Below are 27,328 nucleotides of genomic sequence, written 5' to 3'. Positions count from 1 at the left end.
ATTTAGCCAGGCAGAAATATACAGAGGCCTAAGAAGTAAAATGAAAATATAAAAGGGCAGTAGCTTTTCCAGCAAGAATAAAAGGAAGGAAAGGAGGAAGGAAACAAAGGAGAAAAGGAAAAAGGGAGGGAGGAAGCAAGAAAGCAAGGAGGGAGGAGAGAGGAAGGAAACCATCACTTTAAATGTAATGTCCTTCTACTGACCCCAGAGGACTTTGTGTGTGTGGTACTTGGGATTGAACCCAGGGCCTTGTGCATGTGAAGCAAGCACTCTACCGACTGAGCTATATCCCCAGCCCCAGAGGACTTTGAAGTGCTTTTGTTGTGTGCTTTATTCTAGCTAATCTTGATACCTTCCCACCATGGAGTAACTACAGTAGCTTTTTGTCAAGATTAAAGTTTTAGATATAGTATTTGAGGCCCCAGTGGTTGCCTGCTCAACAGGAGAGTGAAGAACACCTTTGCCTGCTACCATTCCCTTTCCCTCTAGTTTCTGCAGGCAATTATAAGTCCTGAGAATTCTTCATCTAAACATCTCTCCTTCCCCAGAGCTATAGCCTGATCTAAGCTGCCATTGATTCAACTATGGCAAAGGTCTTATTTTTTGTCTTTGGTCCTCTACACAAAGCTACAGCACAGCCAGGAATGTGGAAAAATGCAAATCAGATATCATTATGCTGCTTAAAACCTTAGGTGGTTTCTCACCAGAGCCACCTGAAGCCTACAAAAGTCTTTGTGAGAAATATGAGAAAAAAAGATAATCACCATCACCACCCTAGAATAAGCAGACAGTTAGTCTGGTTTTAGACCTGATTTGATTTATGATCAAGCTTTTTATGAAGTGCAGAAAATGCAGCACCTTTGTCCTTAAAATATAATTTTTTTTGTACCAGAGATTAAGGTACAAAAAGGGCACTTTGCCTCTGAGCCACATCCCAGCCCTTTTTTATTTTATTTTATTTTATTTAAAGACAGGGTTTAACTGAGTTACTTAGGGCCTCACTAATTTGTTGAGTGTGGAGAGCGGTGATAGTGATTGGGAGACCAGTGTCTGAGATTGAGGTCCCTGATGACTTCATGGCTGTGACATACTTGGTGACTGGGAAAGTTTCTGTGCAAAGACATAGGATGTCTGGTTGCTATGGAGATGTTCTCCAAGCTAGTAGAATCTTACAGCCTCCACCTTATTCTCAGGCACAGCAGCTCCTGGGAATGAAGGAACTTCCTTGCTAAGATAACCACAATGTTTCACCAGTTCCACTGCTCCTGAATTTGCCCACTAATTAGTAACTTTAAACAATGGATTTTCTTGAGAGCTGCACAATTCTCCTAACATTGCACATTGCAGCTGTAGAATGTAATTGAGGAAATAGTTGCATACTGTTGCTAACTCTGTAACTTTCATAAATACAAAGAATAATGCTTTCATAATTTTTAATCTGATTTAGAGACACATATAATAAAGATTGCTGGTGTAATTCTTTAGACCTGTTTTTCCATCAGAGAGCAGTGCTCCATCCAACCCCAGCTGTTTTATCTTCAATATGTGCATGTGTTGACTATTTCTTCCAATCTCCCATTGCCCCTCACTGGAACCTGCTCACTGGCCACAGCAGTTGAGGCTGGCTTTGAACCCAGGATCCTCCTGCCTCAGGCTCCCAAGCCTCAGGGATTACAGGTGTGCACCACAGCTGAAATCTAGACTCTTTAAGAAGGCTTTTAAAGACCTCTAAAACCTGATTTCCATGCCAAGCTCCATGAACTCATTTTCTGCCATTCTTTCACTCAGGTTCTCTGATCCTGCTCTCCTGAATCAGTTTCAGTGCTTTGAATATAGCATGTTTTCATTTATATCTTTGCTAACCTTCCACTATTTGGAATCATCTTCCCTCTTCAATGCCCACATAATTCCTGCTTAATCGTCGGGTAAAAATGTTACTTCCCCTCACAAGACTTTCCATCCCTTCTGATTAGAATATGTCCTCCTTTTTTATTTTATTTTTTGAATTTAAAAAGAATGTCTTCTTATTTAATCTAAATGCATGTAAAAATCAATTGAAAATTGTATTATAACTCTGTCATTTAGGTTGCTGAATTTGTTTACCCATTTTTGCACTTAAAAACATTTGTATTGTGTATACTCTTTTTCTTAAAATTGACAGGTACCATGCAGAACATTTTTAAAAACCTAAAATTTGTATTATGTAAAATTTTTAATTGATTTTTTAAAAATAAATGACAGCAGAATGCATTACAATTCTTATTACACATATACAGCACAATTTTTCATATCTATGGTTGTATATAAAATATGTTCAAATATGGTTGAATACAAAGTATGTTGACACCAATCCGTGTCTTCATACATGTACTTTGGATAATGATATCCATCACATTCCACCATCCTTGCTAAACCCCTGCCCCCTCCCCAGAGTGCTTCTATCTAGAGTGCTTCTATTCCTCCCATGTTCCGCCTCCCTACCTTACTATGAATCAGCCTCCTTAAATCAGAGAAAACATTCATCATTTATTTTGGGGGGGATTGGCTAACTTCACTCAGCATTATCTTCTCCAATGCCATCCATTTACCTGCAAATGCTAATGATTTTATTCTCTTTTATTGCTGATTAATATTCCATTGTGTATATATGCCACATTTATTTTATCCATTCATTTACTGAAGGGCATCTAGGTTGGTTCCACAGTTTAGCTATTGTGAATTGTGCTGCTATAAACATTGACGTGGCTGTGTTCCTGTAATATGCTGTTTTTAAGTCCTTTGAGTATAGACCAAGGAGAGGGATAGCTGGGTCAAATGGTGGTTCCATTCCCAGATTTCCAAGGAATCTCCATACTGCTTTCCATATTGGCTGCACCAATTTGCAGTTTCACCAGCAGTATGAGTGTACCTTTTTCCCCAAAATCCTCACCAACACTTATTGTTGTTTGTCTTCATAATAGCTGCCATTCTGACTGGAGTGAGACGATATCTTAAAGTGGTTTTGATTTGCATTTATCTAATTGCTAGAGATAATGAACATTTTTTCATATATTTGTTGATTGACTGTATATCCTCTTCTGAGAAGTGTCTGTTTAGGTCCTTGGCCCATTACTTGTTTTTGTTGTTGTTGTTGTTGTTATCTGTGCTTAGCTTTCTGAGTTCTTTATATACCCTAGAGATTAGTGCTGTATCTGATGTCTGAGGGGGAAAAGTTTACTCCCAAGATGTAGGCTCTCTATTCACCTCACAGATTGTTTCTTTTGCTGAGAAGAAGCTTTTTAGTTTGAATCCATCCCGTTTATTGATTCTTGGTTTTACTTCTTGCACTATAGGAGTCTTATTAAGGAAGTTGTGGCATAATCCCACATGATGGAGAGTAGGGCCTACTTTTTCTTCTGTTAGACGCTGAGTCTCTTGTTTAATTCCTAGGTCTTTGATCCACTTTGAGTTGAGTTTTGTGCATGATGAGAGATAGGGGTTTAATTTTATTTTGTTAAATATGGATTTCCAATCTTGCCACACACTCCCCCAGAGCACCTAAATGTACCCTTACATATCACTCATTTGGATTTACTGAAATTGCTGATATAACATCTGCCTTTTCCAATGGACTCTCAGTTTAAGGAGAAAAGAGACTTTACTCATTCCCCACTGAACCATCTATGAACAGTTATGTTTTTGACACCTAGTAGATGCTCAAGAATATTTATTGACTAAATAAAAATTAAATAAATGAAAAAAGCCTGGGATCTGTAGTATAGTAGAAAACATCCTACTTCTCTTTCTTGCACTAACTTACTAGATTCATGACATCAAAAGCATGCAACTCAAAATTTTCAATCAAAATTTTCAACTCAAAACTTTCTAACCATTTTGAGCATATTTTAATTTTTAAAATGTTGATAATTCTGTCTGTTCTGTCAAGATTGTCAGGAGGCTTAAAGAAGGTGGGAAGGGATAACTAATATTTATTGAGGGGTACAATGCACAGAGTTTTATGCTAGGTGCTGACATCACATTCTTTCAAAAGAAATTTAGAAAAATATCTGAAAGGTCATTTACCAAAGATCATATCAAGTAGTAAAGCAAGAACTTGATTCTGCATTTCTCTGGTTCCAAAGACTCTGTTCTTTTATCTGCTTCTCTCAATATGTTCCTTCAATATCTACCCAATTACTTCTTTCGGTTATTAGGACAAGCCTTACATGTTCCTCTCTCTAGGTTTGCATTGTACTTAACACAAGAATATTAGATTTTAATTATTGGTTTACCACAAAGTTTTATGGGGAAGGGAACATGTCTTTGCATTGTTATATTACTAGTATCTTGCCTGGATATTAACACTTTATAAAAACTAAGCACATATCTACTAAATGAATGAATGAATTAACCTATTGGGCATTTCTAGCAAATTGAATAATATAATTAATTATTATTTAGTGTTTATAAAATTTTATTTTTTATAACCAAGTAATAATTAGGACTCCACCCATAATATTATATACTTGAGATTGCTAAGATAGTATAATGAACATGTGATAACAGCTCTTATCCAGTAATGGAGATATGACTTTAGATAAATATATTAAAGATAAATTTTAAGGGGCTGGGGATATAGCTCAGTTGGTAGAGTGCTTGCCTTGCATGCACAAGGCAATGGGTTCAATCCCCAGTACAACACACACAGACACGCACACACAAAAAAAGATAAATTTTAAGGTACATGAAATAATTGTCTAAAAGGGATAATATCAAATACAAGGCACAGGAAAATTACTCATATTCCTTTTGTTTTGGATATTCTAATTTTAGTTTTCTATATAACAATTTCAAGGAGTAAATATATTGCTAGCAAATAAAAATCTACTTAGCTCAGAGAACCTGACATATTTATAATGTTACCCAATTCTTGAAGATTATAACTAGTAGAAACAAAATTCAGCTGTAAGTTAATGATGTAAGCACATGAATGGACCAAGAAATGTGCTAAGGAGACTGAAATAAAGTCAAAATTTTCCTTAAATTTTAAATGAAAATGAGCACTGTTTATTTAGTACTCAGCAGGAATAAATATGAAAAATACTTTGAAGTTATGTAATATATAATCTAAATCCTTTACTTAAGACAACAGCTTGTCAAGATTTTGATCACTAGGAAGTGAGAGATTTGTTAATAATGCTTCCTTCACGTGCACTTTCCAGAAGGAAGTTTGAAATTTATTATTGGCTTCATGCAGTCAACTCTTGAGTTCATAAATGAGAACACAGACATCTGTGCTAATAGAACAGAGACAAACAATGGACCTAATTGAGATCCAAAAGAGTGGATAATGCAAAAATTACATCTTTGCCTCTGGAATAAATATTTATTTCTTGTAGCACTCTTGTCTTTCTAATACACCTCATCAGCTTTGCTAAGTAAGAAGAACTACGCTATAGAAAACTCACCTACACATATAACTGAGAGTTCACTCTATCTCCTGTAAACTGCTTGTCAGATGTTAGAATTCTGTCAGTGGTATTCATTCTGCACCCTGACTCTAATATTTTGAAAGGTCTTGCTCTCTTCAAATTTCCATGGCCTAACATGATATTCCTAATCTCACATAACATTGATGCTGAAAGTAGCTAAAGCAGTGAAAAAGAAAAAGTCAGTTGAAAGAAAAAAAGAAAGAAAGAAAGAAAGAAAGAAAGAAAGAAAGAAAGAGCCAGCAAGCCATGCTAAGTATTGCTTTGACTTTGCAAAAAAAAAAAAAACAAAGGATTATTTAAGTTTTTACTGTTTTGTTAAAAATTAAGCCTTAGATAGTGGTCCTCGAAAATAAAAAGGAAAAGAAATTAGAAATAATTACACTTTATCAGATACATTGCTTTCTAGAGTGATTTTAATGATTTTGGAAACCCTGGGTCAATTACTTTATAATTGTCTAAGAATATTCAGTATTTTCATAATGTAAATAACTGCAATGTTTTCATCTGTAAAATCAGATCAATTATGTAACAAAAAATACATTAAAGATGACATTTCTCTCTGAGGCACTTTAGGTAAAACAAACAGAAAAATAAAGAATAAAAGTTGGGTTCCTTGGCTCAGGAAAAGCAATATAGTTAAGAGAAAAGCTGATCTTGCCTTACTATAAAACCAAGATAGGTTACTAGTAGGTGGTAGAATTCCAACAAAGCAAATATGCTTTCAGTTATTAATTATTCATCATTTATTAAACATCTATCATAAGTCATTCACCATGCTAGGCACCAGGGATATGTTTTATTTGAGAAATGATCCCTGCATTTAAGGAGCTCACAGACATATAAACAAATACATTTGTGTAAAGCATGCATTGGCAGATATATCTGAAGAGTGCTGGTGGCCATCTGGATGCAAGAATTGGAGTTAAAGAAGGCTTCACAAAGGAAGTTACTCCTCTGGACACAATATTTGTGTCTTCCCAGAATTCTCACATTGAAATCTGCTCCTCAGGTAATGGTATTAGGAGGTAGGGACTTTGGGATGTGATTTGGTCATGAAGGTACAGTGCTCATGAATAAGTTTAGTACCCTTATAAAAGAGGACCAAGGGAGCTCATATGCCCCTTCCACCATGAGAGGACACATAAAAAAATGCTGTCTATGAACCAGAAACAGCCTTAACTAGCCATCAAACCTGTTGGTGCATGGATGTGAACTTCCCCACATCTAGAACTGTAAGAAATAAATTTCTGTTGTTTATCAGCTAGTCAGTTTAGGGTAATTTGTTATAGCAGCCTAAACAAACTAAGCCATTTACCTTTAGACAATTTTTATACAAGAATTGAAGTTTTTCAGGTAGATTAGACGGTAAGGCATGCCAAAAGAGTGTGCTATGAACCAAGGAGCCATAAATTCTAAGAAAAATACACTTAGGAATATTTGGTATATCTGGATAGAGATAAATAGTAGCATAGAGGTAAATAGATGTAAATTATCAAGATCCATGTTGAACATATTCGTATAGAAGTTCATATATAGTTCTTTTTTTAAATATAATTTTAGTTGTAGATGGACACAATACCTTTATTTTATTTATTTATTTTTACACAGTACTGAGCGTAGAATCCATGCCTCCCATGTGCTAGGCAAGAGCTCTACCACTGAGCCACAAGCCCAGCCCTCATATATAGTTCTTAAATAGCGACATGTTCATATATAGTTCTTAATCAGAGACAAGACATAAGGTTATTAAACAGTAGGATGGCATGATCAGATATATGCTTGAAAAATCAAAAACAAAAACTCTCTTGCTTTGATAAATAGCCAAGACTTGGAGATGGAAAGTTTGTAAGAGGCAGTCATCAATAATTTGGAGATTTCGGGTCTATGATACTTAATACAGTCTCCTATCTTCTGTCTCACATTTTAACATTTTGTTTTTAGAGCATTAATATCACAATTTAGTACCTATTAAAATAAAAACTAGTATTTCTAGGGGAGTTGTGGCTTAATATAAAATGTATAAATAATTAACTGAGTGGGTTTGGAGGTAAAAGAGACAATTTAGAAGTTCTTAACTCTTAACTGTGTCATTTTAGTGAGACCAAGGGACTGGTACTAATCTGAAAGATAACTTTTGACTAGGGCAGATAGAGAGTCTCCTTCTGTCCCAAATCAAGGAAACATGAGACACTATTAAGTTTCTATCCATGTATAAAAAGTCACAATGTCCTTGTGTCCACAATTTCACAATGTCACAACAGCATACATTTATTATCCCTAGTTACACATGTCAGGAATCTAGGCATGCCTTAACTGTGCCCTCCGCTCAGGGTCTTACAAGGTTGTAATCCAGGCAATGGTCAGGTCTGTGGTTTCATTTGAGGCTAAATCTTCTCCCAAGCTGACATGCTGTTGGCAGAATTCACTTTCTTGCACTATAGAACTCACACAGGTTATGTCTCCAAAGCAAGCAACATAGGGAGAAAGACTGCTGCTTCCAGTAGCAGTCTTTAACCCTTATAATTGATTATTGATTAGTACAAGCACACCAAGAATAATCTCTCCTCAAATAAACTTAAAGTCAGAGATGGAAACCTTAATTACAATTGTTAAATCCCTTTGACTTTGCCATAAGGCATCACAACAACGGAAGTTATACTCCATCACCTTTGTCATTGGCTAGTAGCAAGTTAGAGGCTACACACATACTCAGAAGGAGGATATTACACAAAGGCATGGTCAGGAAGAAGTCATGGAGCCGTCTTAGACTCTGCCTACCATAGATGCCAAAAAGTCAAGTAGAAGAATTGAGGTCACTAGAGTCTGCAACTGCAGAAGCAGGAAACTCAGTTGGTCTACTGAGTATATAGGAAGTTATCTGGGGGAATATCTGAAATAAGTTCTGAATGGCATGAGGATAAACAAGGGTAAACACACAAGGCACCAGCTTAACACAGACAGGTATAAAGAACAAAGGGGGAAATTGGACAGAAGACTGTAGCAACAGCAGATGTGAATAGAGAAATAAAAGCCAAGCAATTTGGAAAGTGTCTTTACCTGGATGTGGGAAAGGGTTTCTCCATAACACAGACTTGGTAATACCAATAGACTTCCCATACCTTTTTAAAAATATTATTGACAGCTTCCCCCCTCCATTTTACTTTTAGCTATAATGATTGCACATTTATCATGCAAATGTAACTGATAAGCAGGGGCATTTTTTTTTCCAAGTGATATAAACAATCTGGTTGAAAAAATCAGGAGAGAAAAACTATCCTGCAAACTAAAGTAGATAGGGTAATTAGAAGATATACACTACAGTGAATTTGAATCTCAAAGAAAATCCCAGCTAATGAAGCAGTTATATTTTCACATGCATCAACAGAAGGTAAAAGCAAGAGAAAATTTAGTTAATAAAAGATTAAATGAGAAGAAAAAAAAACAGATTTTCAACGCAAAACCCTTCTGGAACTGTTGCCCTCTTGCCGCTACTATAATTTTGGATAGGTTAGCTTGTATTGAACTCTGGCTGTCTATAACAGTGACACAGGTCCAGGTTCTGTTGCTCCCTCAGCCCCATGATGCATCAAACTGAGACATGGAGCAAACAGGAACCCTAGCTCTGTTCATGAGTAGGTTGACCTGTTCATTCTGAACAATTCTGTGATTTAAGATTATGGTGACCATCTGGACTTGCAGCAGCTAGCTGCTCTGAGCTGGTGTTGAATTCTTAAGAGTCCAGGCTCTGCTTGCTGTCCAGACCTATATAATAACAGCACTAAATATTATAATGGCTATATTTATTAAGCATTTATGAAGCTACATTAATTAAGCATATGTTGTGTTCATGTATATTTCATTTAGTGGTGCTTGCTTAATGTAAAAGGGATTTAAAAAAATAAGTGGATATTTTTTCATCTTTAAATTGTGTTCAATTAGAATTCTTTCCTGATCCATAGCTAGACTGGAGACTTCATGCCCTCTGGGCTAACAAGTCAACAGACTCCTACCTTAGAACAGGAGAGGAGAGGAAGGATAAAACTACCACAGGAGAGGTAGGATAAAATCAACTTCTGAGAAATTTTAAAAATAAAAAGTCTGAATGAAAAAAGGAAAATAAGGAAATTGTTCCATATATGTATGCTGAATTCTTGTTTCTGAGTTTTGTCTTTGAGAGGATGTAACATAATAGGTGGCATTGGGAGAACAAAGGAAAGAGAGAAGAAGGTTCCAAGTCCTATGTAGATTCTGAGCATGACCACATTCTGTTAAACTTGATAGTTTTCCATAGTATAAATAGCAAGATCTTGAGAATAAATTTTCTGGGTTCCTGCAAATTTTCTTTAATTATGAATGAAACTCAGAAGTTCCTATGATTTCCAGAAGGGGACTTCAGAGTGTAGCTGGGCTGAAAGCCACAATGGCTGGCATTGACCCTCTCTAGAGAAGAAGAGACTCTGTAGCAAAGATAAGATGGATGGATGGTAGGCCTGGCAGAGACTGAGGGACCCCTTTACCTGTCAGAGTCAAGCCAGACAAAAGGAACAATAGGCCCTGTCAGAAGGATTTTGGCATAAGTAATAGCATAAACAGATCACAAGTACACTGGGGAAATGTCCATGCTCCACTATCCCCTCACCTCCATTGCCCACAGGTCCCACATACTAACTATTCATTAATAGTCTGAACAAAACCTAAGTCAAATTTTCTCCACTCTCCTCAAATGTCTGGTCTTTGCTCTCTCTGGTCACCCTCCAAGGAAAACCTTGTTTCTTTTTCCAGAGAAAACAAGAGCCATCAGACAGTAAAATGCAAATTGGATCATCTCTCTCTACTTACAATACCTGTCAATAATTTCTCATTGATTTTAGGATAGAGACTAAAATCCTGCAGCTCACAAAGCCTCCGTGATCAGGCTTTAACTCCCTGTGTGGTTTCAACTCCTGCCATTTCTCTCCTTTCTGCTTGACCTGTAGTTTAATGTTACTTCTACCACAGAGATTTTCAAAAATATGCTATTCCTTCTTTGAGGAACAATCTTTCCTTCCTATCTTAATCTAGTTAATATTTGTTTCTTAATCTTTGTTTCTCAGAGCTCCATTCTTTTCAGGAGATGAGATCAAGCACCTTCTTGGATACTCTCAGAACATTCTGTTTTTTTCTTATAATGGCACACACTGAGTGAGTATATTTATTTGACATTGCTTAACCAATAGTCATAAAATAATCTCATTTGAATAAGTTCCAATGTGATCACATCTCTAACCTAAAATATTTTTATATTTTTCAAAGAAAAGAAAAACAATCGATGTTTCTTGTCCTCAGCCAGTATCTAGTAAACTATATCTTGTTTCTCTGTCATGTGTAATGTGTACTGAGGTACTAGGGGAAAAAAATTCATGTAGCACCAGAGGAAAAACAGAAAAAAAGTATGAGGCATTTCATGACTTCTTAAGAACTGATAAGAATATATCTGGCTATATTGGAATTTGACATAAAAATGTTTTCCTTTTGGGAAGCTAAAATTCTGATACATTTAAGTACTGAATTGAAGAATCACTAATATAGCTTATCATTTAATGTAAATTTATAAGGGAAAATGTCTCAAAGATGTAATTATATTATTCTCACTAACCCTTAACTTTTCTCATATAAGATCACCATGAATCTTAGCTTGGAGTTTAAAAACAATCTTAGTAGCTGTCTTTGGCCTCCCTCAGCTGCCCATATCCAGTGGCTGCTATAATAATGTCTTGGCCTTAGGAGATCTGTTTCAAATCCATATGAACTAATTAAAAGGAAGCCCTATATTTGCCTTTCTGATAATCCTTGATGAGGCTGAGAGGTCAATGCTACCCTCTCCATTCTAATTTTATTTCCCCTCTAGTGTTTCTTCTCCTCTGCAGAAAAGCATCCTCTTCTGCTGAGTACTTAAAGGCTTTTATTTTTTTTCCACTTGGAAAAAGGCACTTTTCCACTTTATTTTTTAAAAATATTTCCTCTCCCATCAGTTTTCTCCAGCAGGAGGTGGATGGATTGAAAATACTAACAAAAATGAAAATAATTAGTTAGCTAGGGTGGTTGGCTTGCTTAGCAGGTATGATCAGAAGGTGCTAAGTCACAAAATTTTTCAGAGATTTTGAGATCTTTCCATAAAGAGGGAACATTTATTACAACTTATTATTCTCATCTTCTTTTACCCAGGAATTCATAGTACGCCTTTCCAGGAGATTTTCACTGAGGAACTCAGAACTCCTAAGTTACTCTTTATAGACTAAGCTTCTGTTTCTTAATCTTTTCAAACTGATACCTTCTACTTTTGATGAACTTAAAATTATCATGTGGTCTCCTTCCACCATGTAAAAATCATTCTCAACGATCTACTCAACATTACTACTTTATGTCCAATAGTGTTTCAAACTGAAATATACAAAACTGACTTCCCCATCTTAATTAATATCAACTCCATCCTTCCAGTGATTCAAAAGGGTCCCAAATTCTTGAATCACATATTGGTACCTTTTATTTTCTCATATCTTACATCCAAACCTAAAAAAAAGGAGGCTCTACCTTTAAAATAGATCTAGATTTCCAGTACTTCTTACCACCTCTATTTAAACAATTAATAACTATTACCTGAGGATAAAAAGAATGCATTGGCAACTAAAATCTCTTATCAGATGGGCTTGCTAGTCATTCAAAAGGATCACATGAATTCAAATATCTAATAGACATCTGGAACTTAAAATGAACTCCTAGTATTTTTTTTCCTATTTGCTAATCTGCTCTTCCCATACTTTCTTGTATGTCATATGTTAAGAAGTCAATTCTTATAGTTATTCAGGACAAAAATCTTGAATGGATCCTTAATTCTCTTTTTTCACATGTATCACATCTACTCCTCCATAAACTCTTATTGTACCAACCTTAAAAATATTTCCAACATCCCTATTTCTCTCCGCCTCCACAGCTTCATCTTTGAGCTTGGCTGCCCTCCTCATTGTCTTACTGCTAAGTTGTTGTTGCCTCCTGACTGGCCTTTCTGCTTCTACCCTATTCCTCTTCCCAGTCCATTCTCTACAAAACAGCCAGAGGAATCCTCATAAAATAGAAATAGATCATGTGATTCTTCTTCTGGAAGACCTGAATTGGACCCTCATTTCATTCCAAGTGGAAGCCAAAGTCCTTCAATGGCCTATTGGGTCTTACTTACATTATCTATCCCCACGTTCTTACCTACAAATATTCCTCATTTCAAAGAATAGCATGCAGATCTGGCTCATCTACTTAAGCTGGGAACTTTAGAACCTTCTTTCAACTCTTCTCCTCACCCGAGTACACTCAGTCAAACACCTCTACCTATCAATTTATCCTTTCCTAGCATCTCTCGAAACCATGTACATCTTTCCATTGCTGGTGACATTATTTCTTCATTTCAATCTACTTACTAATAATTAATACAAATCTTTGTAGTTAAATGCAAGCCTTTTTATATCATTCCCCAGCCTATAATACCAAAGCTTTTCCTCTTTAACATCCTTTTTTTTCGATGACAGATATCTTGAAGCTTTAATCACAATTTTGGATCCTTTTTAAAATGACCTGTTATAATAAATTCATTGGTTCACTTAGTGTTTTGTAGAATCCAATTCACTTTTGAAGGTTTATTAATCTTTGTTCTATTAAATGCCATTTTTTAGATTAATTTATTTTCTGCAAAAAAACTATCACTTATAAAATGAACTGCAGGTGTATCAGTTAATATAATTATATGTTTAAGTCAAGAAAAGTTCAGTCCCCAAAAATAAGAAGTGTAGGCTTACAGAGAGCTCTTTTATCTTAAAATTATTATATATTTGAAATAATAATAGTAAAGAAAAGTAAAAGTAAAACATTAAACAATAAGGATAATATTAAAGAATATTAGCTTTGATTGTTTACAAAGTGCATTCACATAGTGAATTTATTTGTGACTACAAATACCCAAAGAAATGGATATTATTTCCCCTTTTCAGAAGAGCAAATTGAAGATGAGAAAAGTTACGGTATTTGATGTAAAATACTGAGGAAATCAGTATTAGAATGGACTCAAATTCATTCTCTTTCTCTATGTACCATGTGCAATGTCTTCCGTGAAGGTTTTTAAGTACAAAGTATAACCAATTATCTCTCTGCAAGATAATAAAATGCTACTTTTTCAAGAAGATAAATGTGTAGCTTAAAAATTTTACTTTTACAATTTAAAGTTTTACTTTTTTAACATATAAAACAAATAAGCCCGGTCCTTCCACATTATTACTAAATATTGGTCTATTCTAAAATTTTTTATGAAATGTTAAAATGACATACAACATTAGAGAACCATAGTAATATGCTATTGGAAACTATTTCAACTGCTAAAAGGTTAGATTTTGGTTCTGTTTAAAAAAGTCAGACCTGATGACAATTTTCCACACATTGTGCATGGTGCCACTGAAGTCCCAGTAGCAGTAAAATGTGTGTTTATACCTTCTCTCTGGTGATCAATGTCAGAGTACAGAAAGGCATCAGGCCTTTGACACTAGACCGCTAACTTTTCTTGCTTTTAGTTAAAAAAAGAAGAAAAAATAAATAATATTTCTATCTACCTGAAAGAGTTGCTGAAAAAAATTAAAAACTTAACCATTCAAAAAACATAGTGTTCCAACTGAAGTAAAGCCAAGAAAGATTTCCTAAAGGCAAGTATCAAAATACTTTTCATCCCTCCCACTTTAGAATTTTAAATCTGGAACTAGGCATTCAAATAAGTAATGAATGAATAATAATTATATAACTCAGGACCCTTTCCAGGGTCCATATACCATTTTTCTTTACAAATCACATCCCACTTCTCCTCTATTATAAAACTGCATTTGGCACATAGCAGATAAATAATAAACTCCTTGAATGAATAGGCTTGATGTAAACTAGAAAGAATTATGGTAATATCACAATTGCTGCTACTACTACTAATAGTTATTACTATTTTTTGAGCATTAACTATGTCAGATACTATGCTAATCACTTTACATGCATATCACATTCCAGTGTTAGTCTGATTAATTCATTGTTAATGTAATTCTATAGATAAGAAAACTGGAACATAAAAAGGTCAAATTTCATAGATGGGCAAGAGGTTCAGTCTCATTATTAGTAATCAGAGAGGTAGTCTGACTTCAATGCCTATGATGTGCCAGAGACCCATATATTCAAGCTTGTATTCTAGAAAGACTACAGAAGACAATATATAAGTAAAAAGGTAATTGATATTATTTTATATAACAAATAAGGCTATTGAAGAAATAAGACAGGAAGATTTCATAAAAGTGACAGAAAAATGGTTGAGAACGTGAGCTCTTACACCAGGTTTAACACTCAGCTTGGCCTTTATTGTATTTCCTTATCTGCAGATAATAATCCCTAATTCATATAACAGTCATGAGAATTCAATGAGTTGATATAAATAAAGTACCTAAAATACTGCCTGACACTGAAGTGCTTACTATTATTGTTATTCTTTTTGCTTCTTTGATATTACAATTATCATCATACTGGTAGCTTCTACTTGAGATAGGGTAGTCTGGAAAGGCCTCTATATGGACATACATTCAAGCCAAAACATAAATTACACTCAGACACATGAAAATTTAAAGATAGAGACTGAAGATAGAAGGAACCAAAGTGCAAAAGCCCAGAGCCAGTTGTCCAGCAATGAAGGCCAGTATGGGCCTTGATTTTGCCAAAGGCAACGTTAAAGGAACTAGTTGGGATCCAGATTAAATTGGGCTTTATGGCCATGGTAAGAAGATGGATTTTATTCTAATTGAGTGGGAAGCCTTTGGCACATTTTAAGCATGGTAATCATGCATTTGATTTACATTTTATAAATATGATTCCGGCTGCCATGAAATATTGGATGATAATTTCCATGTAATATCAATTTTACCATTTCCACTAGTCATTACTTTTAAAATCTTGGCTTTTTTCCTCGGGTTAAACAATTCTTTGGTTAAATTTTTTGAATATTTGCATTAGTGCTTTAAAAAGTAGAGTCAGATCAAAGGACTTAAATACAAACAAATTTTGAACAAATATTACACAGAAAGCAAATACTGACCAGACTTTATGATACTAAATCCATATTAATCACATCTACTGGATTTAAAAATCATATCTTTTTGAAGGAAAGTAACTGAATAGTGTACCTACTGTAAATTAAACAGAAAGGGAAGAACTTCTTTGGCTCCCATTTCTCATATTCTGTCCCTTGACCTTACCATTTAGTTATTAGTTCCTTTGTCCCCAAAGCAAGGAAATATTGCAAATCTGATTGGATTTACCCAGGTATGTTTTATTAGTGGATGTTGTTACTTTCCATAATCTTCCCCTTACCCCCATGCCCCTCCTCTCCAAGTATATCTTGGCTTATGCAGGTAGAAAATCCACCCTTGTCCACGTTGTCCAACTCAGTCTTGCCAGATATCCTTATTAAAGGTTCTAGCCTCATAGCACCTATCAACAAAGTCATATGTTAATTATTTGAAACTCCTGTGTGTAGAGGGGTAAATAGCAGTGGAAGAAGAACATTTGTAGGTCTTTAGCTACCATGTAATGTACCAACATTAAAGTTATCATCTTTAATGTTTAATACTTGAAAGACCATTAACATATTAAAAATAATATTATACCCACACTCTGACAAAAATCATAAAGCCCTACATTGCCACACGTGTATGTGAGCCAAAAGCACAATACAATTTGTAGGAAAACTTCTCTTAATTCCTATAATTCATAAAGCATTTAATCTTAAAAGTTCAAAAAATATAGCTGCAAAAAGTGAATTACTTCACCTGTATGCTCAGTTTCCTCATTCTTGACTTCTGTAGTTCCCACAGAAGAGGTGGGTGGGCTAACAGGAGGGCTGGTAGTAAAGCCTGTACACCCTGTTGATGTGCTGATTTCAAAATATTCTTGGTTGTGGTTCATTCGATGAAAATCCAGAGAAGACACAATAGATGTTCGTTGTTTAGGCTAAAATAAGCATGACAAAAATGTTAACATGATTACATTCATTGTTAGCTCAACCTTCTCAACAATTTAATCTAAGTGATAATTTTTTTCATTTAAATTATTTGAGTTCTCTGCCTAAAGTATGATTATACTTTACAAAGATACTAAACAATCACTTTATGAATTATATAATGAAAAGTTTGTTTAATGAAAAATATGGTACAGTTGATATAATAATTTAGAGTTTAATTGATTTTCCAAGAAGATGGTAAAAAATATACTACACAGCATTTCTTTTAATGATCAATTTTGAAAGTCACAACTTTAAGTCACCTTTCATTCAACTAATATTTATTAAACATCTGGCATTTGTTAGACCCTGAGGACATAGAATCTAATAATAAAAGGACCCTTACAACATTGAAGTATAATTAAGGCACTTTCCTTTTTTCATTCTTATATAGTCCAAGGAATTGTTGGAATTAGATATCGTCCCCAAGAACCATATGCTGGAATTTAATCACCAGAATTAAGTAAAGTTATATGGGACATTTTCTAGGATCTAAGAATCTGCTTGGTATTTGTAGTGAACTTTGATTTTCTTTTTAAAGAATTTAAATTAATCCCCAAATAGCAAGAAAAGTCAATTTAAACATAAAAGTTAAAATCATGGAGCAATAGCAGATATAATCTATACTCTTTGTTAGTATTGGATTATTCCCTATAGCAGTAGTTTTTTCCAACAGTTTCAATTACATTCACTTTTTTCCAGGCCTGTCTGAGCTTTTAACATTGTTCTTTGGAAAAATTGCAGTCTTTTTGGCTCTCAGATGTACATCCATTTCCCAAGAGTCAATCCAAGTTTTACTTTTATTTTCTTCATGTGTATTACTGAAATACTGAATGTTTTTTATAATTATGAGACTAAATGTATGCTTCATAAAATAAAGGTTATTGTACTTCATTTTACTTAAAGCAAAATAAACTTTTATAAAAATAATTTTTTAGTTGTCAATGGACCTTTATTTAATTTATTTATATGTGGTGCTGAGAATTGAAGCCAGTGCCTCACACATGCTAGGCAAGTGTGCTACCACCAAGCCACAACCCCAGCCCCCCCCCCCCCAAATAAACTTTTGATTCACTAATGTTTTCTTTACCCTTAAATATTTATTTATTTAATCACTGCATTCTATAGATTATTTCCTAAAAGATACTCATACACTGTCTCTTACAGTTCACCCTACAAGATACTCATTTACTCTATATTCTACAGTTTTCCAAGTAGATATCATTTATTCTGTAATGTAAAATAATTATATAGAAAATATCTGCATATTACAGCTTTTAGTATAAGATTTAAAATGATCAAAAATGCTTCATTCTTTTATCATTGCAACATATTTATGAAGGATGTTACAAGGCATAAATATTTTTATACAAGAGAGTGCAACTCATTTATTATTATGACACATCAACTCAGTAATAGAATTCAAATTAGTACCCACACAAGACAGTTACTTTTGAAGTATATAAGATCAGAGTTTAATGTCAGGTTTCGTTGCTCATGAAATGTCTTTCTTGAGGCTACTGAATCTCAAATTCCCATTCAATGTTCTTCACACTATGCTGTAAAACAGCAATTAAAGAGGCACAAGCTATGATACTAGTTCTAATAGAAATATAGGCATGTCCATTATTCTAGGTTTTATTTTCTTGTATTTTATTGTGTTTTTGTATCATTTTATATATAGACGATGGACTACTTTTCTATAATGTTTCACCCATAAGTTTTATAAAAGTCAAGCCAACTGATATATACAATCTCCTTCCTTCTAAATGTTTCCTAAATACATGATTTTGAACGACAAATACTCATAGTTATAATTGCATTAAAAACAATTAATTATGTGATCATGAAGACAAACAACTTGTTTTTTTTTGTTGTGTTAACTCTTTCTATTAATATTTTCTGAATGTATATTAAATTGCAGATTCCCATGCATGGTAAACACTGCAATTGGAATAAAAACCAAAGATTTCTCCCTTTCTCTCAGTTTATAAGCTTGAGATGGGAGGAAAAATGGTGCATGAGGGAAGAGGCAAGCAATTATGCTTCAGTAGAGTGTACAGTATATGTAGTCATTGATAAGAACTACAATATGTGAAAGCGTAGAATATAAGGAAACCAAAAGGTGGGCCTCTGCTTTAGGGAGGGAATCAGAAAAGGCTTCTATGGAGAAGTTACTCAATTCATAGCTGAGTTGGATCTTCAAAACTGGTAAGCAGATGAAAAAGGATGGGAAGAAGGAAAGTACAAACCAAAAAAGCAAATAGTTCAGTATGGCTATAGTGAAAAGCATGCAAAAGTAGTGGTGAGTTCAAGATGTGAAATATTGGAAGTTGCAGAGGTCAAATCATAAAGGGTTCTAAATGCCATGTTAAGGAGTTTTTCCTTTAGCCTAAATATTTTAAAGAACCACTGAATGATTTCCAAGCAAGCATATTTCATAATCGGATTAGTATATTATAAACTCACTTTAGAGAATGGATTGATCTGGGTTGGACCCGAGGAAGTGAAACTATTTAAGAAGATGTTATAGAATCCAAGACAAGATATTATAAAGTCCTTTAGAAAAGCAGTAGAATTAGGGTGAAGATAGCAGATGTTTTTAGGAGATGGTTAATGATGTTAATTCTAGGACTTGGCATCTGATTAGGTGTGAAGGTTGATTCTAAGTAAGAGCTCTAGGGTGGCAGATCTCTTGATGTACACACCACTATGCTACATGAGATGTATGTTTGTATGCTATAGAGACCCAGTTTAGATTGCTCAGTACATGTTAATGCAAGTCCACATATGTCCCTGTCTTTGAGCAGAATGCTATGATCTTGTTCTGCAAATGATCTTGTTCTGACCATTTCAAAGAAACGATCTGGAAAAAGGAAGAAAAGAAGGCTAAAAGAAAGTCCAAAGCCAGACCACTGAGCAGTGATCATTTGACTTCATTCTTCTTTGCATCTTTAGAACTGTCTATTGGTTTTCATTAGCCAGTGTAAGGAATATTAGGAGAAAGTAATGCCCAAAGCTCGCTGAGTATCTTAGGTGATGAAAAATTAGAATCCTGTACATGAGTCATGCTCTAAGGTAAGGGTTCACACACTATGGCTTGTGGTCCAAATCTGGAATTCCTCCTATTTCTGAATATAAAATTTATTTGATCATAACTCTGCCCATTTTCCATTAATTTACTTTTTGTCTATGGCTGCTCTCACACTACATTGGCAGAATTAAGAAGTTGTGACAGAGAGGCCAAATTATTCATAATACTTAAAATACTTACTGTCTGGCTCTTTAGAACAAACATTTGGTAACTCTTATTCTAAGGAATCACTTTACATATCATTTTAGTGCTCAAAACAACTATCACTGTAGTCTCCCTTTTATTTCACAGCCTTATTTGCATTTTGGTTGGGCCACATGATCAATTGTGAACAATTAACCGTTTAGTACAAAAGAGATTTTTTATTCCTTTACAACTGTCCATATGATGCAGCTGTAAGTTGAAGGAAGGACATGTAACCCATTGGGCTTTATGAGAAATTAAAGTAAAACCCCTTATGTTAGGCCATTGAGATTCTGTGTTTGTCTGTTGTGGCAGCTAGCATGAATTACCCAAACTAGTGTAGAATGCAATGACTGAGAGAGGCCAAATGCTTTACTCAAGATTACATAAGTAGTTAAATCAGAAGGAAGGTTCATGTATTCAAATCGCGAGAAAAGCAGATGGTGCGTCAAAACACAAAGGACAGAGGCAGAAGTTAAGAGTCATCTCTGGAGGACTAAAATAACAGTAGTGGGAAAAAAGATTAAAGAGATGGTAAGGATATTAGAACTGCAGATAAAAGAGGATGGGCCTAAAACATTTACTTCATTTTGATTTTTATACATTCTAATTTTTTAACTACTCAAATGGAATTCTGCAGAGCCATTAAGTATATGAAAGCATTTTCACAAAGTCACTGAAATTATAAATGGAATTTGCTATGTTTGAATGTGTAAAAGGAATTGTGTTTATTGTAACTCCTCCTCTCTAAAACTAGTCCAGCACTTATGTCTCCTTTTTTCCGTAGGACTTGCAACCATACATATTAACAGGAGTTAGAAAACTACAATTCCTGGTCCAAATCTAGCAACCGACTATTTTTGTAAAGCCTATGAACTGAAAAAGGCTTTCACATTTTAAATAGATGGGGACAAGTCCATGGAAGAATTATATTATTGACATATGAAAACTGTATGAAAACCAATTTTTCTGTCCATAAATGAGTTTTTTATTGAGCCATAGCCATGCCCATACATTTATGCATTGTCCATGGCTGTTTTCCTGCTACAACATCAGAGGTGAGTAGTTGCCACAAGGACCATAAAAATGACAAAGCCTAAACTATTATACCTTCAAATTCTTTTAAAGTAAAAATCTGTGACCCCCTACATTAGAGTGACTAGAGAATGTACTTGAGGAGCTGAAATTAAGCAGATATAGGAATGATGGTGAAGGATTCGGGTCCAGCCATGTAGAATTTTTGGAATTCAGTGCAATATGAAAAGGTGGGGTTCCTTCCTCCAAAGGCAGGGGAAGAACAAACAAACACATGCATGATCTCTCCCTAGAGCTGTCATGGCATTATTGTTTGACACTTAATAAATTGCTCCCTCAGGCATGAGGACACTAACAACATGAGGCAAACCCTTGTGGGTACACAGGGGCTCTGCCCTGCAACTCCAGTGTACCCATCCTTGGCCCTCCTCACAGCCAGGGTCTCATTGCTAGGTGAGCACATGCTGAGTGTGCAGGGGGCACCAGGGTTGGGGCAGCAGGTGACCAAGAAACCTGCTCACTTAGGTAGGAAGATGGCAGGAAGTAGGACAGTAGATAAGCAACTACAGGCACATGTTCCAATTTGTCACAGATGTTACTTAAAAATACAAATTCAAACACAATGCTACTAAGAATTTTTGACAAATGCCCCATCCCAACTCACAGTTTCCTTATCATAAACATCTTGCTTTAGTGTGGTATATTTGTTCAAATTGGTGAACTAATATTAATATTACATTACATTACATTACATTATCATTGACTAAAGTCCACAGCACATGTGAGAACTCAGCAAACTGTATGTTTAATTTAGTATAAGCCTTGAACTCATCCAAAAAATATTCTGTTGATTAAAAACAAACAAAAATAATAAAATAAAAACAAAAAAATCTGAGGAAAATGACACAACAATAGAAAGAAGATTTAAAAATATATGACAGTAACACAAATAAGGCAAAAGGATTGTCAGCAAATGGTAAACTCTTTAAATAAAAATTAAATAATAATTTAAAAAATTATTTTAGGCCAAAGAGCACTACACCCAAGCAGAGGGTACTTCTGAGTACAGGAGCCACTGAAACTGTACTGGTTCCATACTCATAAAACCAGACCCATCTTAGTTAGATATTATTTTAAAAACCTTATATTCTATGGAAAATCCTTAATAAAATATTGGTATATTGGTAAACTATGCTCAAAAGCACATTAAGAATATACTACTATATTACCAAGTAGGTTTCAACCCAGGGATGCAAGGTTGGTTCAATATACGCAGATCAATAAATGCAATTCAACACAAAAACAGAATTAAGAACAAGGCTCATATGATCATCTCAATGATGTAGAAAAAGCCTTCAATAAAATCCAGCACCCATCATGTTCAAAACACAGAAAAAACAAGGGATAGAAGAAATTTACCTCAACATTGTAAAGAAAATATGGCTATATATGACAAACCCAAGACCAAATCACACCCAAAAGAGAAAAAATGAAAACATTTCCTCTAAAATCAGGAAAAAGACAAGGATGTCCACTCTCTTATTCAACATAGTTCCTGAAATTCTAGTCAAAGCAATCAGGCAAGAAAAGGAAAAACAGAAAAAAAATTTCATCACCACGAGGATTCCTCCTGGTGGCCTTTTATAGTCACACTCACATCCATCCTGCCCCTACCTCCTCCTTAACTCCAGGAAACCACTAATCTAGTCTATAGTTCTTTAGTTTTGTCATGTCAAAAATGTTATGAGAATTGTACAGTGTGTAATCTTTTCAGAGAGACTTTTCTCACTCATAATTTTCTGGAGATTCATCCAAAGCCTGTGTGTATAAATTGCTTGCTTTCTTATACTTCTGGGTAGTATCAATGGTTTGGATGTTTAACCATTCACACATTGTATGATATCCAGGTTGCTTCCAATTTCCAGCTATTATAAATAAAGCTGCTATAAATATATGTGTACAAGGTTTTGGTTAAACATATTTTCACTTAGCTGGGATAAATTTCCAGGGGTTCAAATGCTGGGTATTAGGATAATTAAATGTTTAATGTTTTAAGAAACTTTCAAACTGTTTTCCAGAGTTGCTTTACCATTTTATTTTTCTGTCAGCAACGTATGAACTTTTCTATAGTTTTGCAAGCATGTAAAGTTATCACTATTTTTTAATACAGCCATTCTGATAGATATGTAGAGATATATCATTGTGGTTTTAATTTGAATTTCCAAATGATTAATGATATTTGACATTTTTTTCATGTACTTTTTCCAGTAAATTAATTCTCTATTCTAATTAGAAAGGCTCAAACCTTTTACCTGTTGCATTACCAATTTTGAAACAATCAAAAATATAAACTTCCTATAATCAAATTTAGCATTGAAACTATAGAGACACTTACAAGCTCATCATTTCATTTACAGTATTATAAATCAAAACATAAATCAAAGTTACATTTTAGACACTTAGAAACCCTAGAAAAGTTTTATTTGGAGAAAAACAAACTAATAGATAAAGTGTTTTTTAATCTTTTATTGATTTTATTTTTTTTATAAATACATAACAGCAGTGGAATGCATTACAATTCTTATTACACATATAGAGCACAATTTTTCATATAGTATACATACGTGTATGTATATGTGTATGTTCATGCCAATTTACGCCTTTATACATGTACTTTGTTTTTTTTTTGCATTACCATTCTTAATACACATATATACCACAATTTTTAACATCTCTGTTTGTAAACAAAGTATTGTTTTGTTTTGTTTTTTTAACTTACTCTTTCATTTAAAGAAGTGCAGTAGGCACTCCAATTGATTGAACTCTGTGGAGGATAAAATGAAATGAAAAGGCAATTTCAGACACTCAGACCTGGCGATTTAAAGTTTAATAGTCTGCTTCTGTTTGGTACTTTCCTCACGCCTTCCCCTCAATGAAAGAAAAGTGCTGATACCTTGTAAAAGCTTTTTTCTTTTTTTCAAGTGCTTTTTATCTGCATAAAAAGCCCCTGCAATGAAATGTCCCTTCAAGTATTTTGTATATTTTATAATTGTTAGTTTTTATACTGTTGAGTTTTCAGGGTTCTTAATATATGTTGCAGGTTCTAGCCTTTTTCAGATATGTGGTTTACAAATATTTTCTCCAGTCTGTAGCTTCTTTACATTTTCTTAACAGTGTTTCACACAGAGCGAGAATTTTAATTTTGATGAAGCACAGTGTATCAGTTTTTCTTTTTATAAGCCATGACTTTGGTGTCAAGTACAATAACTCTTTGCCTAGCTCGAGATCTCAAAGTTCTAAATTATCTATTTTTTTTCTAAAATTTTTAATACTTTTAAATTTACACTTAAGAAATTTATCCATTTTGAGTTAAATTTTGTGTAAGGTAAAGACTTAGGTCAAATGTCAATAATTTTCCCTATGTATCAATTGATCTAGCCCCAGGCTACCTTTCCTCCATTGAATTGCTTTTACAACTTTGTCAAATATCAACTGAACATATTTGTATCTATTTTTTCATGAGTCCATTTCATTGATCTATGTATCTATCCTCTTAATAGTAAACTACACAATCTTCAAGTCCTTTAGCTATGAAATCAAACTTGAAATTGGGTAGACTTCTTCCTAAAAATTTATTCTATTTCAAAATTGTCTGATCCTAGTTTCTTTATATATTTATATAAATACTAGTATGATCTTTGCTATATCTATAAAAATTTTTCTGGGATTTTGATAGGAATTCCATTAAAACTGAATATTAATTTGGGTGCAATTTACATCTTTACTATGTTTGGTTTTCTTTTTTTTTTTTTTTTGTACATTATAGAGCAGCAGGTAGGGTTTTTTTTATTGGTTGTTCAAAACATTACAAAGCTCATGACATATCATCTTTCATACATTTGATTCAAGTGAGTTATGAACTCCCATTTTTACCCCAAATACAAATTGCAGAATCACATCAGTTACACATTCACAATTTTTACATAATGCCATATTAGTGACTGTTGTATTCTGCTGCCTTTCCTATCCCCTACTATCCCCCCTCCCCTCCCCTCTCATCTTCCCTCTCTACCTCATCTGCTGTTGTTTAATTCTCTCCCTTGTTCCCCCCCCTCCTTTCCCCTCACAACCTCTTATATGTAATTTTGTGTAACATTGAGGGTCTCCTACCATTTCCATATGCTTCCCCTTCTCTCTCCCTTTCTCTCCCCCCACTCGTCTCTATTTAATGTTAATCTTTTCCTCATGCTCTTCCTCCCTGTTCTGTTCTTAGTTGCTCTCTTTATATCAAAGAAGACATTTGGCATTTGTTTTTTAAGGATTGGCTAGCTTCGCTTAGCATAATCTGTTCTAATGCCATCCATTTCCCTGCAAGTTCTATGATTTTGTCATTTTTTAGTGCTGCGTAATACTCCATTGTGTATAGATGCCACATTTTTTTATCCATTCATCTATTGAAGGGCATCTAGGTTGGTTCCACAGTCTAGCTATTGTGAATTGTGCCGCTATGATCATTGATGTGGCAGTATCCCTATAGTGAGCTCTTTTAAGATCCTCAGGGAATAGTCCTAGAAGGGCAATAGCTGGGTCAAATGGTGGATCCATTCCCAGCTTTCCCAGGAATCTCCATACTGCTTTCCAAATTGGCTTCACCGATTTACAGTCCCACCAGCAGTATACAAGTGTACCCTTTTCCCCACATCCTCGCCAGCACTTATTATTGTTGGACTTCATAATGGCTGCCAATCTTACTGGAGTGAGATGGTATCTTAGGGTGGTTTTGATTTGCATTTCTCTGACAGCTAGAGATGGTGAGCATTTTTTCATGTACTTGTTGATTGATTGTATGTCCTCCTCTGTGAAGTGTCTGTTCAGGTCCTTGGCCCACTTGTTGATTGGGTTATTTGTTATCTTATTGTTTAATTTTTTGAGTTCTTTGTATATTCTGGATATGAGGGCTCTATCTGAAGTGTGAGGGGTAAAAATTTGTTCCTAGGATATAGGCTCTCTATTTACCTCTCTTATTGTTTCTCTTGCTGAGAAAAAACTTTTTATTTTAAGTAAGTCCCATTTGTTTATTCTTGTTATTAACTCTTGGGCTATGGGCGTCCTATTAAGGAATTTGGAGCCCGACCCCACAGTATGTAGATCGTAGCCAACTTTTTCTTCTATCAGACGCAGTGTCTCTGATTTGATATCTAGGTCCTTGATCCATTTTGAGTTAACTTTTGTGCATGGCGAGAGAAAGGGATTCAGTTTCATTTTGTTGCATATGGATTTCCAATTTTCCCAGCACCATTTGTTGAAGATGCTATCCTTCTTCCATTGCATGCTTTTAGCCCCTTTATCAAATATAAGAAAGTTGTACTTTTGTGGATTGGTTTCTGTGTCCTCTATTCTGTACCATTGGTCCACCTGTCTGTTTTGGTACCAGTACCATGCTGTTTTTGTTACTATTGCTTTGTAGTACAGTTTGAACTCTGGTATCGCTATACCTCCAGATTCACACTTCCTGCTTAGAATTGCTTTTGCTATTCTGGGTCTTTTGTTTTTCCATATGAATTTCATGATTGCTTTATCTATTTCTACAAGAAATGCCGTTGGGTTTTTGATTGGCATCGCATTAAACCTATAGAGAACTTTGGGTAATATCGCCATTTTGATGATGTTAGTTCTGCCTATCCATGAACAGGGTACATTTTTCCAGCTTCTAAGATCTTCTTCTATCTCTCTCTTTAGGGTTCTGTAGTTTTCATTGTATAAATCTTTCACCTCTTTTGTTAGGTTGATTCCCAAGTATCTTATTTTCTTTGAGGATATTGTGAATGGAGTGGTTTTCCTCATTTCCATTTCAGAAGTTTTGTTGCTGAATACAGGAATGCCTTTGATTTATGCATGTTGATTTTATATCCTGCCACTTTGCTGAATTCATTTATTAACTCTAGCAGTTTCTTTGTAGACCCTTTTGGGTCTGTTAAATATATTATCATGTCATCCGCAAATAGCGATAATTTAAGTTCTTCTTTTCCTATTTTTATGCCTTTAATTTCTTTTGTCTGTCTAATTGCTCTGGCTAGTATTTTAAGAACTAAATTGAATAGAAGTGGTGATAGAGGGCATCCCTGTCTTGTTCCAGATTTTAGAGGGAATGCCTTCAGTTTTTCTCCATTTAGGATGATGCTAGCCTGAGGTTTAGCATATATAGGTTTTACCATGTTGAGGTAAGTTCCTGTTATCCCTAGTTTTTCTAGTGTTTTGAACATAAAGGGATGCTGTACTTTGTCGAGTGCTTTTTCTGCATCTATCGAGATGATTATATGGTTCTTGTTTTTAAGTCTATTGATGTGGTGGATTACATTTATTGATTTCCGTATATTGAACCATCCTTGCATCCCAAGGATGAATCCTACCTGATCATGATGCACAATTTTTTTGATATGCTTTTGT

The 27,328-nt window shown here is 34.6% G+C and overlaps 1 protein-coding gene across 11 annotated transcripts in view; it reads right to left on the bottom strand.

The window, feature by feature from the left end:
• The window catches only part of Anks1b (ankyrin repeat and sterile alpha motif domain containing 1B), a 1,117,917-nt gene that overhangs the window by 606,503 nt on the left and 484,086 nt on the right, over positions 1-27,328 (bottom strand). For all 11 annotated transcript variants that reach the window (XM_058571278.1, XM_058571279.1, XM_046419347.2 and 8 more), the window contains one exon: positions 16,340-16,520. In XM_058571278.1, the coding sequence (XP_058427261.1) occupies positions 16,340-16,520 (181 nt within the window). The remainder of the gene's footprint in view (positions 1-16,339; positions 16,521-27,328) is intronic.

The sequence above is a fragment of the Marmota monax genome, unplaced genomic scaffold (assembly GCF_021218885.2).
Source record: "Marmota monax isolate L192 unplaced genomic scaffold, Marmota_monax_Labrador192_F-V1.1 WCK01_AAM20220418_F8-fsc00036, whole genome shotgun sequence".
In the NCBI taxonomy this organism is placed as follows: Eukaryota; Metazoa; Chordata; class Mammalia; order Rodentia; family Sciuridae; genus Marmota; species Marmota monax.
This window is presented reverse-complemented; position numbering and strand designations above follow the sequence as displayed.